The sequence below is a fragment of the Peromyscus californicus genome, unplaced genomic scaffold, assembly GCF_007827085.1.
Source record: "Peromyscus californicus insignis strain IS unplaced genomic scaffold, ASM782708v3 Scaffold_4__1_contigs__length_199733344, whole genome shotgun sequence".
In the NCBI taxonomy this organism is placed as follows: Eukaryota; Metazoa; Chordata; class Mammalia; order Rodentia; family Cricetidae; genus Peromyscus; species Peromyscus californicus.
This window is the reverse complement of record NW_026294562.1, coordinates 53,093,282-53,108,478: the sequence shown is the minus strand read 5'-3', so window position 1 is coordinate 53,108,478 and position 15,197 is coordinate 53,093,282. Positions and strand designations below refer to the sequence as shown.

Here is a 15,197-nt window from a genome sequence, read left to right as displayed (position 1 = left end):
TCATTGTAGTGGCATTTGCTGCCCCAATCTGTGGGACGAGGGCAGGCACTTGTGTGTGTGTCATCTCCACATTTCTTACTGTGAATAATTATAGGTGTTTTATATATAATAATGTAGTAAAATGGTATAAAATACAATCCATATTTGAATCAACATTTATTGAAACATTTGCTAATAGCTAGCAATGTTCCTGGAACAGCACATTCTGAGTGACTTTTTTCTTTATCCTGCTACTTGACCAGAGACCAATTCTCAGAGTTCCTTAAAACGGTGTCACTTTGATGATGGCACCTTCCTCATTTGTATGCCTTGAACCTTTCCACCTAGAACACACACAACAAATACCATCAATGCATAAACGAACCTGAAAGGACACAGAGAATAAAGGCATATCCTGAATTCATAAGAACAACCTCATCCCTTACCCATCATCTTTTGTAAAGTCTAAGATTCCTAACAAAGGATTTAAGTAAATCTAGAGAAATAAAAACCAACTCCTCCCTAGTAACCTCTAAGAGTCAGCTTTGATACTTACTACCTTGGTGGTCATAGCATTCTCCAAGGGGTTTGAAGAAAAAAGAGCACAGGAAATACACCCACATTTAAAAATCCTGCTCATTCTTTTTTGTTTAATCTCATTATTGACCTTGTCATTCTTTCTGTTGTGAGCTTGTCATACTTAAAGAAACCAAGATAATCTGAATCTCACAGCAAAAATTCACTGTCACCTGTGTCTGGTTCTATTTCCTCAAAGTTATTCAGTGATCATGGCAGACCCCTAAGCCTCCAGAAACTGTCAGTTTCAAACAGCTTGCCAGCACTCACTGGGCTGACAGATGATTCTGATTCTTAAGGATGGAATGCCATTTGTATTTGTGCATACTTGTGAAATAAAGGCAAGAACATCTGTTTCATGGTTTAATGGGTAAGCTTCAGTGCATTGAGTATTTTGTGCAAAAGAAGCAGGTCCTGAGTTCAAATCCTAGGAACTTGTGTAAAAAGCTGGGCATGGACGCAAATGCTTCTAATTGTAGTATTTTGGTACTCGTTAGTCTCCATCCCAGCTCCTGGTTCATTGATGGAATCCTCAGAATGGGCAAAGTATGAGTCGAGCATCTAATGCCCTTCTCTGGCCTCTGTATACACATACCCATTACACAGGCACCACATTAACACATATGCTTTATGTGTTTTACATGAAGGCATAGTGGGCAGAAGACCTCAGTTGGCCTATTCATCAACACATCTCCTAGTGCATCCTAGTGGAGCGAGCCTTTGTGTCTGGAGAGCTCCACGCCCATTTGCATCGACCTTATGAAGGGAGACAGGACAGACTCCTATGCCAAGATCAGTGACCACATGCGAAAAAGCCTAATGTCTGATTCCTTGGAAGAGAGATGGTCTGAATGCTATTTCGCTTTCCACATCATAGACCATTGACATACAAGTCCCCTTAAGTGGGAGGTAGAGGTGTTACTCACTCATTTTCCACATCTTGAATGGAGTCAGGCAGAGGCTTATCCTTGGTCTCAGGAAGGAGAAGAGGAACAAAGCCAGCAAGGATGGAGATGACTCCATAGATGATCCAGGGTAAAGAGGCAGAGTACATCTCGAGGGTCATTAAAACAGGAGCCACGACTGCTCCCACATTACTAACAGTACCAATGACTCCTAATGTTCTTGCCCTTGGAACATAAAACATAATTCAGAAAAAAAATCTAGCACACTGGAAATCAATGTATTTGTGATTGCATTAACTATGATTCATAGTGCAGCATATTTTAACTTAAGATGTTGGTTACTTGCTTTGCTTTGGAATTTTCTGTTTTATTTGATAGTAGTTTTTGTCAAGGTGAGAGTATAAAGTCAATTATAACACATTCAGAAAGATAAATACCACATGTGTTCTCTTATATGCCAATCTTACATTTTAGCTTTTATGGAAGTGTGTGTGTGTGTGTGTGTGTGTGTGTGTGTGTGTGTGTGTGTGTGTGTGTGTTTATGTGATATGGGTATAGGGTGTGAAACTAGGAATGTCAACATGAAGGAGGCAGAAAAAAATCACTAAAGGAGAAGAGAACATGTGTTTCTGTAGGACCAGAGAGGAGCAGGTGTCCAGGCTTCCAGTTTCTCAGGAAGTCTGAGCTCTGGGTAACTAACCTTAAGTTTCTGAGAGATCATAGATCACCAGGTGATCAGGCCTCTAGCTGCAACAGAAACAGAGAGCTCAGGGCACTCAGGCTTCTCATTATTGCAGGATCACAGACGACCCTGCAACCTGGTCTACAGCCCAGTGCTCTCAGAGTTCACCGCAGAGCTTTGTCTCCAGTGTTCCCAGCATCCCTTGAGAAACTGGAGCTTTGGTTTTAGTCATCTCTGAGGTCATTATTGGTTCAGAGTTCTGAAGTTTCCAGTGTTAAAGGTCACTCCATGACCAAGAGTCTATATTTCTGTAGTCCTATAGTTTACTTTGTCCTGTGGTGTCAACCACATCCCTCTGATAGCAGACAGATTTCACTTCTTAAGTTTGGTATCTTGCCTCCAGCAGGTTCATAGAATCTAAAAGGCCAAGGTTTTGATTCCAGCTGATCACTTTGGTGCTTTGTATCTAGCCCCACCCTTGGTCCTCGGCACACAACCATGACAACTTCATCAACTCATTCAATATCATGTTTCATCAGTCCTCATAGCTGAATGCCATGTAGACATTCCTTTAAGAAGATGCAAAAGACAGCATGTCCCGATAGGCTCTGAGACATGTCCAAGAGTTCCAAACCCAAGAATTCCTGGTATAGAAGAAGAAAAAGAAAAAGGAAATGGAATAGACAGACCATTATGTAAATTATAGCAGAAAACTCCCCAATGTACAGAAGGCAGACATCCAAATTCAAGACGTGTATAGAACTCCAAATAGACAAACTAAGAGAAGAAATGCTCCATGATATATTACAGTAAGGACGTCGAAATACAAGTAACGAAGGAATCCTGAAAGCAGCAAGAGAAAGGCCTCCACTCACACACAAAGGTCCCAGTGCAGAATTATCCCAGACTTGTTGCCAGCAACCATACAAGTCAGAAGAGCATCAAATGAAATATTCCAAGCTTTGAATATAAACAAGTGTGAGCCATAGCCAGTAAATTTATCTTTCAAAACTAATGGAGAAAGGAGGGCATTTCAAGACAAATACAAATTAAAATGATTCCTGACAACCAGGTGAGCAATGCAGAAAGTTCTTAGTTAATGATTTGCAAGGAGGAAGATGAGAGGCAGCTTTCCTCATGTGAATACATGCATGGATGCACTTAATCTAAAGCACAGATAAATAAAGTACATTTGGAAAAGAAACAACCATGTCCAACATGGCAACCCAGCAAACCCTCAAAATCAATATTGGAGGAAGAAAATAAATATCAGCTGTTGGGAGCCAGGCTTGTCCAAGCCTTTCTTAACTGCCTTGATGAAAGTACAAAGAGAATGCTAGTTCTGTGTCCTTGTCTAGGGGCAGACTTGGCACAGTTCTGTCTGGAGCTGGGTCTTATTAGTCCCAAGGCTTCTTTGTAATTGGTCTGTGACATATCTTGTGATCTCTTTTCACAACATTGCTTGATTAGGTTCTTGTTAACTTCATCCCATATCATGTGTTAGCTTTATGATGACTCTGTCCCATTTCCCCCTGCAAACAGTATTTTGGATGTTGTACCTTTTCATTCAACTTGCTGTCATGAGTCATCAGCTAATGTAGACCTCCTGATCCCAGCTTTCTGTCTTCATTATACTCTCACCTGTTGTCCTCCCCTCTTGACACCTCTCCATCTGGGATCTTTATTCCTTCAGGTTCTGGCCAATCAATAATCCAGAAAGCCAGACTATCACCTAACAAATTGTTAGGAAATATCAACTATTTCTATAATAAACTTAAGTGTAATTAGCTTGAACTCACCACTCAAAAGACACAGACTAATTGAGAGAATTAAAAAACAAGAACCAATTGCATGTTGTGGCCAAGAAACATCTCATCCAGCAAATACTAAAACACTCACTGTCAAATGATGGAAAACTGCCAAACAAATCTAAACAGGCAGGTGTAACTATCATGCAAACCAAACTTCAAATCAAAGCTACGTAGAGGAGATAGAAATGGACACTATGTATTGATAAGAGTAACAATTAATCAAAATAATATACAATTGTAAACTTTTATGCACCAAATATTGGAGCCTCTAATTTCATAAAATGAACATTAAGAAGACGTAAAATATCTATAGGTTCTGATGTTATAGTAGTGAGTGATTTTAATACTCTATTCTCAAATTTAGTTAGGTCTTCCAAAGTATAAATAGAGACTTTAGAGCTAATGTATACTATGAACTTAACACACACACACACACACACACACACACACACACACACACACACACAATATTCCATCCAACATGTAGGAAATATGTATTTTTTCAATAGTAAATGGAACCTTCTCCAAAACTGTTCACATCATAGGACACAAGTCAAATTTAAGAAGTAAAAAATTCAGTCAATTCCTTGTCTCCTATCAGACCATAATTCAAAAAAACCAGTAATCAACCATAAGAGAAACTACAGAAACCACAAAAATACTTGGACACTAAACAACATGTTTTTGACTGAACAGTTGGCTATCCAAGAAGTCAGAGAGGAAATTAAAAAGTTATTGGAGACAAGTGAAAATGATAACACATCCTATCAGAACATCTGGGAAGCTGCCAAGAAGTCCTAAGAGGAAAGTTTATAGCAACAAACTTTCATATGAAAATCTGAGACATATCTACTAAATAACCCAATGATGTACCTCATGGCTCTTAAAAACAACAAGCAGCCAATTCTAAACACAGTAGATGGCAAGACATAATAAAGAGTAAGGAATAAATTAATGCAATTGAGATTAAAAGAACAATTTACAAAGTCAAACAAAGAGTTTGTTCTTTCAAAAAGTTAATGCGATTGATAAACACTTAGCTAATCTGATGAAAACAAAGAGGGAGAAGATGAAAATTAATAAAATCAGAGCTCAGAAGGGTGTCATTGCAACTGACTGCAGTGAAATACAGAACATCATTAGAACTGATTGCAAAAACTTACACTATGAAAAACTGGACAATCCATAAGAGATGAAGGAACTTCTAAATGAATATGACCTATCAAAATTAAGCCCCTGAGATATGAAAACTTAAACAGTTCAATCACAGGCAATGATATTGGAGCTGTTATTAAAAGTCTTCCCTCTAAGAAAAGCCTAGGACCAGATGGACTCACTGCTGAATTCCCTTAAACTTTCAAGGAAGACACCAGACCCACCCTTCTTAATTTGTTCTATAAAATGGAAAATAAAGGAATATTACCAAATCCATTCAATACATCCAATAATATCCTGATATCACAATCACATAAAAACACCACAAAAGAAAGATGAGATAAGAAAACTAGAGACCAATTTATTTGATTAACATATGAAAGAAATCTTAACAAAATACTTGCAAACTGAATTCAGGAATACATGAAGAATACTGTATATTGTGACCAAGTGGATTTCATCTCAGGAAGGCAAGGTTGATTCAAAATATGTAAATAAAAACATAATACACCATATAAATCAACTGAAGGACAGAAATCACATAGTTACTTCAGTTGATGCTAGAAAGACACTTGACAAGTTCACTATGCTTAAATCATAAAGGTTCTGAAAACTTTAGGATTACATGGAATATATTCAAAATAATAAGGGTTACATACAATAATTACATGGAGAAAAACTGACAGCAATACTTCTAAAATCATGAATGATACAAGAATGCACATACTGTTCTCATTTTATATAGTGCTTGAAGTTTTAGCTATAGCAATTAGGACACGAGAAACACATAAAACAGATAACATCAGTAAAGGAAGAAGTCAAATTGTCCCTATTTGCATATGACATGATTCTTTACTTAAAAAATTGTGGAGGCCCACAGAAGCTTCCTAGTAAGACCTTACTCAATGTCAGAGAATCTGAGCTTGCTTTACCCAGCAGGGATGCATAATGAAATGATCTGGCCACAGGTGTGGTTTACCAGGTGTTCTGAAGGGTCTACACTTGGCTGTACGTTGTGCTTTGATCTTGAAAGGGGGAGGTCTTTTACCTTGCTCCTTGACATTGTATAAAAAGCCTTTTGGAATAAATGTCAAGGTGACATGGTATTGACCCCAGCCCTTCCCGAAGCTATCCTGTGTCTCTGTCTTTCTATGTAATACTCCTTCATTCCCCTCTTCTCACCTCAAGAACACTTTGACAGGTCAGAGCTGGACTCTGACAGACCCTGACAAAAGATCTTATTAACTATACCAGAAAACTCTTTAACCTACTAAATGCTTACAGTGATGTTGCAGAACAGAAATCATTATAAAAACTCAGTAGCCTTCATTTATACCATCAGTCTACTCTCAGTGAAAGAAACTAGGAAAAATATCCTATTCAAAATAATTCCCCAAGACAGGATTTAGGAATATATCTAACCAAAGAGGTGAAAGATCTCTACAATGAAAATTAAATGTATGAAGGAAATAAAAGAAGAAGCTAGATGATTGGAAGACATCCCACAATACTGAATTAACAGAATTAATGTTGTGGAAATGGCTATACTACTAAAATTAATTTACAGAATAAATATAATACCTACCAAAATTTGTGTTATATTTCACATGTTTAGAAAAAAACTATACAAAACTCATACAGATACACAGAGGCTGTACTCAATCTCATATTACACTATAGAGCTATAGTGAAAAAGATTGCCTGGGACTCACATAAAAGCAGGCAGAGAAGACCAGTGGCAAAGAATAGAGGACATGAAAATAAAATGTCAAAATTTTGCTAAAACAAAGTGATTTTTTTTTTACAAGGGAGGAAGAAATAAACACTGGAAAAAGGATAACCTATTCAACCAATGGATTCTGGCCAACTATCAGCAGAAGAATAAAACTTGATTCTTTCACTTTGTGCAAAAACCATTTCAAAATTGAATAAACACCTCTAACTTTAAACCTAAAATTTGAAATGTCTAGAACAAACATAAGGGAGACCATTTAAGATACTGAGGCAAGCCAACTTTCCAAACACCAATAGAACACCAATGGCACAGAATTGAATCCTGTTACCAACAGATGAGACTAAGTGAAAATAAAATTTCTGCACAGCAAAAGAAATGATTAGCAGAGTAAAGAGACAAAAGCCTGCAGCTTTGAAGAAAAGCTTTACCAGCTACACTTCAGAAAACGATGGAATATCTAGAATTTACAAATTGCAGAAATTAAACACTAAATAAGTAAAACTGTTGATTAACAAATGGGCAATTATACTGAATAGATAGCTTTTAAAAGGAAAGAAACACAAATGGCCAATAGTATTTTAAAAGATATTCAATATCCCTAGCAGTATAGGAAAGACAACTTTAAACTACTTTGAGATATCACCTCACCTTGATCAGAATGACTGTCATCAAGACATCTGACAACAAATACTTGAGAAAATGTGCTGAGAAAGGATCACTAATTCACTGTTGGTATGGTGCAAATTAATACAACCATTGAGAAAATCAGTTTGGAGATTTCTCAAAAAGTTAAGACTATAACTACCAAAGGACCTAGCTATTGGTGAAATTACTAAAGTCACTCCACGTAGTTAAAAGGAAGATTTTAGTGGGTAACTTACAAATGAAGGGATAGGTAGGTGGCAGGTTCTGGAAAAGATGCAGCGCTCTACCTCTAGCGTCCAGGTCCAGGAAACAAGAGAGTGCCGCATGTCCTGATCTCGGGTCTTCAGGGCCCTCCCTTGGCCCCACCTTGTAGGTGTGATAGTTACCGAAGCCTCAATGGGGGTTGGAACTTCCAGACCAAAGCTGGAATGGCTACCCACTACACCTAGTAATTGCACTTTTGGACATAAAGCCTTAGACCTCCACATTCTGTTACAGAAATATCTGCACCCTCATGTATATTGCTGACATATTTATGATTGGAAAGAACTGGAATGAAAGTAGTTGTTCTGAAACAGTTGAATGGGTAATGAAAATGTACTGTATAAATACATATAAAAATTGAACACTACTCTGCTCTCCAGAAAAATGAAATTACAGCATTTGTAGGAAAATGGATGGACTTAGAATGTATGACATCACTCAGCTCTGAAAGAAAAATGTTATCCCTCATTTGCAGATTATTGTCTACACACACACACACACACACACACACACACACACAAAAGTATATATGGTTGTACAGTATAACAAGTAGAAAAGAGAACAAGACAGATGGAATATTAGGGAATGAGGAAGGAATGAATTCTTGTAATGGACAGGAGATATAAAAGAGGATATAAAGGTATCATACTGTTTTGTCAGTTCCAACTGTGCCATAGTTTTTTCATTTTTGGTGGTGGATGAGTACAGAAAATTTTATTTAATAGTGAAAGTGTAAATTTGAATGTGAAGCTTCACAGCTCCAGAATTGTTATTCTAACTGGATAGAAGCTCATTGAAATGCATATATTTTGAATCTTACTAATTTTTGTGTGTGATGTTCATTTTGTTTGCAATGATTTTTATAATAAACTTTATAATGTTAAAAATGATAAAAGTGGGGAGAGATTGGTAGCACACATTGAAATGAAATGATGAGGACAAGGGGGTTCTACTGGTAGGAAGAAGGGCTTGCTAAACAGGGAACAAATGGATGAAAAAATATTTTTGAAAATGTGATGACCAGACCCTCTGAGACTGAAACTGCTCCCTGAGATAGCCTGCCAGTGCCAATTTGACTAAGAGGTGAATCTTTGTCCTCATAGCTGAATACCCCAGCCTCTAGGCTTTTGGCCCAGGAGCACAACCCTGCACCCCCACACCACCACCAATTGCAGTTCCAGATTCAGGCCAGCAGACAGGTCTCCTGCAGACAGGTTGGACTACCACCATCTCCCAACAGACCCTGTAACCCACAAGCTCACCTCTCCCTAACCTACCCATGCACTGAATCTGCAGCTGCTCACTGAGACACAGCCTGTCAGCACCAACTGGGCTTAGAGCTGCTCCCTGAGACACAGCAATGATTGGACAAAGTGCTCCAATTAGACCAAGTGCTCCCATTGGACCAAGAGTATCGATCAGATCAAGAGAGGCTCCCTCAGACACAGACACTGCTTGCACTGAGTGGAGGAAGAGATGGGTAGATGCCAGCGCAAAAATACAGTCAACAACATAAAGACCAATATGGCACCATCAGAACCTAGTGGCTGTACATCAGCAAGACCTGAACATCCCAACACAGAAGAAGCAGAAGAAATCGACTTTAAAAATGACTTTAAGAAGATGATAGAGGTCTTTAAAGAGGAAATGAAAAATTCCCTTAAAGAAATAGAGGAAAAAAACAAACAAAAAATGGGAAGAAATCAATAAATCCCTGAAAGAAAGCCAATAAAAATCAAGTAAACAGGTGAAGGAAACAGTTCAAGATTTAAAAACTGAAATAGAGACAATAAAGAAGACACAAACTGAGGGAATGCTGAAAATGGAAAATCTGAGTAAACAAACAAGAACTACAGATGCATATCCAACAGAATGCAAGAGATAGAAGAGAGAATCTCTGGCATTGAAGTTATGATAGAGGAAATAGATTTGTCAGTTAAAGAAAACACTAGAGCCGACAAAATCATAATACAAAGTGTCCAGGATATTTGGGACATCATGAAAAGACCAAACCTAAGAATAATAGGGATAGAAGCAGGAGAAGAATACCAACTCAAAGGCCAAGAAAATATATTCAACAAAATCAGAGAAGAAAACTTTCCAACCTAAAGAAGGAAATGCCCATAAAGATACAAGCATCTTACAGAACACCAAATAGACTAGATCAAAAAAAGGTTCCCTTGCCACATAATAATCAAACCACTAAACATACAGAATAAAGAAAAAATATTAAGAGCTGCAAAGGAAAAAGGCCAAGTAACATATAAAGGCAGACCAATCAGAATAATACCTGACTTCTCAATGGAGACTATGAAAGCCAGGAGGTCCTGGACAAATGTTATGCAGATACTAAGAAACTACAGATGCCAACCCAGATTATTTTACCCAGCAAAACTTCCAATTTCAATAGACAGAGTAAACAAAATATTCCATGATAAAACCAGATTTAAACAAAACCTATCCACAAATCCAGCCCTACAGAAAGCACTAGAAGGAAAAAAATCCAACCTAAGGAAGTTAGATACACCCATGAAAAAATAGGCATTAGATAATGCCACACCAACAAATACTAAAGAAGGGAAACACACAACTTCCACCAAAAAATAACAGGAATTAACAATCACTGGTCATTAATACCTTAATATCAATTGTCTCAATTTGACTATAAAAAGACACAGGCTAACACAATGGATACAAAAACAGGATACATCCTTCTGCTGCATATAAGAAACACACATCAACTTCAAAGACAGACACTACCTCAGAGTAAAAGACTGGGAGAAGACTTTCCAATCAAATGTACTTAAGAAGCAGGCTGGTGTAGCTACCCTAATATCTAATAAAATAGATTTCAAATTAAAATCAATCAAAAGAGATTGGGAAAGACATTAAATATTTGTCACAGGGAAAATCCAACAAGATGAAGTCTCAATTCTGAATATTTATGCCCCAAATACAAGGGCATTCACATTTGTAAAAGAAAGATTACTAAAGCTCAAATAGCACATCAAACCCCATACACTAGTAGTGGGAGACTTCAACATCCCACTATCACCAACTGAGAGGTCTTCTAGACAGAAACTTAACTGAGAAATAAGGGAACTAATAGACATTATGATCCAAATGGACTTAATAGATATCTACAGAACATTCCACCCTAACACAAAAGAATATACCTTCTCCTCAGCACCCCATGTAAACTTCTCTAAAATTGATGTGCTCAGTCACAAAGCAAATTTCAACAGATACAAAAAAATTGGAATAACCTCCTGTATCTCATCAGATGACCATGGCTCAAAGTTAGATTGCAACAACAACAAAAATTACAGAAAGCCTACAAGTTCATGGAAACTGAATAATGCCCAATGAATCACCAAAGGGTCAACGAAGAAATAAAGGAAGAAATTAAAGATTTCCTAGAATTCAATGAGAATGAATGTACAACATACCCAAACTTATGGGACACTATGAAAGCAGTACTAAGAGGAAAATTCATAGTACAAAATGCGCACATAAAGAAGATGGAGAAATCTCACACTACCAACTTAAGAGCACACCTGAAAGCTCTAGAACAAAAAGAAGCAAACTCACCCAGGGGGAATAGACACTAGAAAATAATCAAATTGAGAGCTGAAATCAATAAAATAGAAGCAAAGGGAACAATACAAGGAAACAATGAAAAAAAGAGTTGATTCCTTGGGAAAATCAGCAAGATAGACAAGCCCTTATCCAAATTAACCAAAAGTCAGAAAGAGAGAGAGAGAGAGAGAGAGAGAGAGAGAGAGAGAGAGAGAGAGACAGAGAGACAGAGAGACAGAGACAGAGAGACAGAGAGAGACAGAGAATCCAAATTAACAAAATCAGAAATGAAAAGGGAGACATAACAACAGACAATGAGGAAATCCAGAGAATCATCAGTTCATACTTCAAAAACCTCTACTCCACAAATGTGGAAAATGTGAAAGAAATGGACAATTTTCTGGATTGGTACTATATACCAAAGTTAAGTCAAGACCAGATAAACTATTTAAATAGACCAATAACCCCTAAGGAAATAAAACAGTTATTAAAAGTATCCTAACCAAAAAAAGCCCAGGACCAGATGGTTTCAGCACAGAAATCTACCAGAGTTTCAAAGAAGAGCTAATACCAATACTCTTCAAATTGTTCCACACAATAGAAACAGAAGGAACATTACCAAACTCTTTTTATGAGACTACAGTTACCCTGGTACCCAAATTTCACAAAGATGCAACAAAGAAAGAGAATTATAGACCAATCTCCCTCATGAACATTGATGTAAAAATACCCAATAAAATACTGGCTAACCAAATCCAAGAAAACATCCAAAAAATTATCCACCATGACCAAGTAGGCTTCATGTCAGAGATTCAAGGATGGTTCAACACATGAAAATCTGTCAATGTAATACACCATATAAACAAACTGAAAGAAAAAAAACCACATGATCATCTCATTAGATGCTGGAAAAGCCTGTGACAAAATCCAACACCCCTTCATGATAAAGGTTCTAGAGAGATCAGGAATACAAGGACCATACCTAAACATAATAGAGGCAATTTACAGCAAGCCAACAGCCAACATCAAATTAAATGGAGAGAAACTCAAAGTGATTCCACTTTAAGACAAGGCTGTCCACTCTGTCCATACTTATTCAATATAGTACTTGAAGTTCTAGCTAGAGCAATAAGATAACAAAAGAAGATCAAGGGGATAGAAATTGGAAAGAAAGAATTCAAACTATAGTTGGAATGTTTCTCTGGTCCCAGCAGGCTACTGCAGTCCTGTGGCCTGCTTATAAAATAATCACTCAAAAGCTAATATTTTATAACTGCTCAACCATTATCTCAGGCTTATTACTGACTAGGTCTTAATTCACATATAATTCTTATCTATGTTTAGCCATGTGGCTTTGTACCTCTTCTCAGTTCTAGCTTTTCATCTTGCTTCCTCTGTGTCTGGCTGGCAACACCTGACTCAGCTCTTCCTCTTCCCAGAATTCTCCTCATCTGCTTGCTCCACCTATACTTCCTGTCTGGCTACTGGCCAATCAGCATTTTATTTATCAACCAATCAGAGCAACACATATTCACAGCATAGAGAAAGATATCCCACAGTATCACAATTTCACTATTTGCAGACGATATGATAATATACATAAGTGATCCCAAAAATTCTACCAGGGAACTTCTACAGCTGATAAACTCCTTCAGTAATGTGGCAGGATACAAGATCAACTCAAAAAAATCAGTAGCCCACCTATATACAAATGAAAAAGGGGCTGAGAAAGAAATCAGAGAAACATCACTCTTTACAATAGCCACAAATAATATAAAATACCTTGGGGTAACTCTAACTAAGCAAGTCAAAGACCTGTATGATAAGACCTTATTTTTTCCATTTTTCTTTATTAAGAAATTTTCTACTTTACATATCACCCACAGATCTCACCTTCTCCCTCCTCCCATCTACCAGCCCTCCCTCCCGAGCCACCCAACATCCCCATATCTCCCAAATCAAGGTCTCCGATGGGGAGTCAGCAGAGCCCGGCACACTGAGCGTAGGCAGGTCCAAGCCTCTTCCCACTGTACCAAGGCTGCTCAGGTGCCACACCACAGGCACCGGATTCCCAAAAGTCTGCCATGCATCAGGGATGGATCCTGATCCCCCTGCCTGGGTGCTCCCCAAACAGTTCAAGCCAAACAACTGTCTTCCGTAGTATGATAAGAACTTTAAGTTTCTGAAGAAAAAATTGAAGAAGATATCAGAAATGGGAAGATCTCCCATGCTCATGGATAGGTAGGATTAACATAGTAAAAATGGCAATCTTACCAAATGCAATCTACAGATTCAGTGCAATCCCCATTAAAATCTCAACACAATTCTTCATAGACTTGGAAAGAAAAATACTCAACTTTGTGTGGAAAAACAAAAAAACTCAGGATAGCTAAAAGAATCCTGTACAATAGACTAAGCTCTGGAGGCATCATGATTCCTGACCTCAAGCTATACTATAGAGCTATAGTAATAAAAAAAAGCTTAGTACTGGCATAAAAAGTGACTTGTGAACCAACGGAATTGAATTGAAGACCCTGACATTAGTCCGCACACCTATGAACACCTGATTTTTGACAAAGAAGCCAAAACTGTACCATGGAAAAAAGAAAGCATCTTCAACAAATGGTGCTGGCATAACTGGGTATATGTATAACATGTAGAAGATTTCAAATAGATCCATATCTGTCACCATGTACAAAACTCAAGTCCAAGTGGATCAAAGACCTCAACATAAATCCAGTTACACTGAACTTGATAGAAGAGAAAGTAGGAAATAGTCTTGAACACATTGGCACAGGAGACCACTTCCTAAATATAACACCAGTAGCACAGACACTGAGAGCAACCATTAATAAATGGGACCTCCTGAAAATTAGAAGCTTTTGTAGTGCAAAGGACATGGTCAATAAGATACAATGATAGCCTACAGAATGGGAAAAGATCTTCACCAAACCCACATCTGACAGAGGGCTGATCTTCAAAGTATATGAAGAACTCAAGAAACTAGACATCAAAATACTGAACAATCCAATTAAAAAAATGGGCTACAGAGCTTAACAGAGAATTCTCAACAGAAGAATCTCAAGTGGCTCAAAGACATTTAAGGAATTGTTCAAAATCCTTAGTCATGAGGGAAATGCAAATCAAAATGACTCTGAGATACCATCTTCCACCTGTCAGAATGGCTATGATCAAAATCACTGAAGACAGCTTATGTCAGAGAGGATGTGGAGCAAGGGGAACACTCCTCTATGTTTGGTGGAATGCAAACTTGTACAGCCACTTTGGAAACCAGTACGGCAGTTTCTCAGAAAACTGGGAATCAATCTACCTCAAGACCTAGCTATACCACTCTTGGGCGTATAGCCAAGGAATGCTCAATCTTACCACACAGACACATGCTAAACTTTGTTCATAGCAGCATTATTTGTAATAGCCAGAACCTGGAAACAACCTAGATACCCCTCAATTGAAGAGTGGATAAAGAAAATGTGGCACATATACACAATGGAGTACTACACAGCAGTAAGAAACAATGATATCGTGAAATTTGTAGGCAAATGGATGAAACTAGAAAATACCATCCTGAGTGAGGTAACCCAGACTCAGTAGGAGAAACATGGTATGTACTCACTCATAAGTGACTACCAGATGTAAAGCAAAGGATAACCAGACTACAACCCATAGCTCCAGAGAAGCTAGCTAACAAGGAGGACCCTAATGGGGACACATAGATAGTCCAGTGAAGGAGAAATAGATGAGATCTGCATGAGCAGACTGGGGGTAAGGGGGGTAATGGAGGGCAAGGAATGGGGGATGAGAACATAAGGACATTCAAGCTGGAACAGGGACAGAGTGGGAGAGCA

The 15,197-nt window shown here is 37.9% G+C and overlaps 1 protein-coding gene across 1 annotated transcript in view; it reads right to left on the bottom strand.

The window, feature by feature from the left end:
• Window positions 1–262: 262 nt before the first annotated feature.
• Window positions 263–15,197, bottom strand: part of LOC128094643 (solute carrier family 22 member 19-like) — a 31,699-nt gene continuing 16,764 nt past the window's right edge. Inside the window, exons 9-10 of the mRNA XM_052713114.1 lie at window positions 1,482–1,685; window positions 263–323 (exon numbers count right to left, since the gene is read on the bottom strand). Coding sequence (XP_052569074.1) covers window positions 263–323; window positions 1,482–1,685 — 265 coding nt within the window. The remainder of the gene's footprint in view (window positions 324–1,481; window positions 1,686–15,197) is intronic.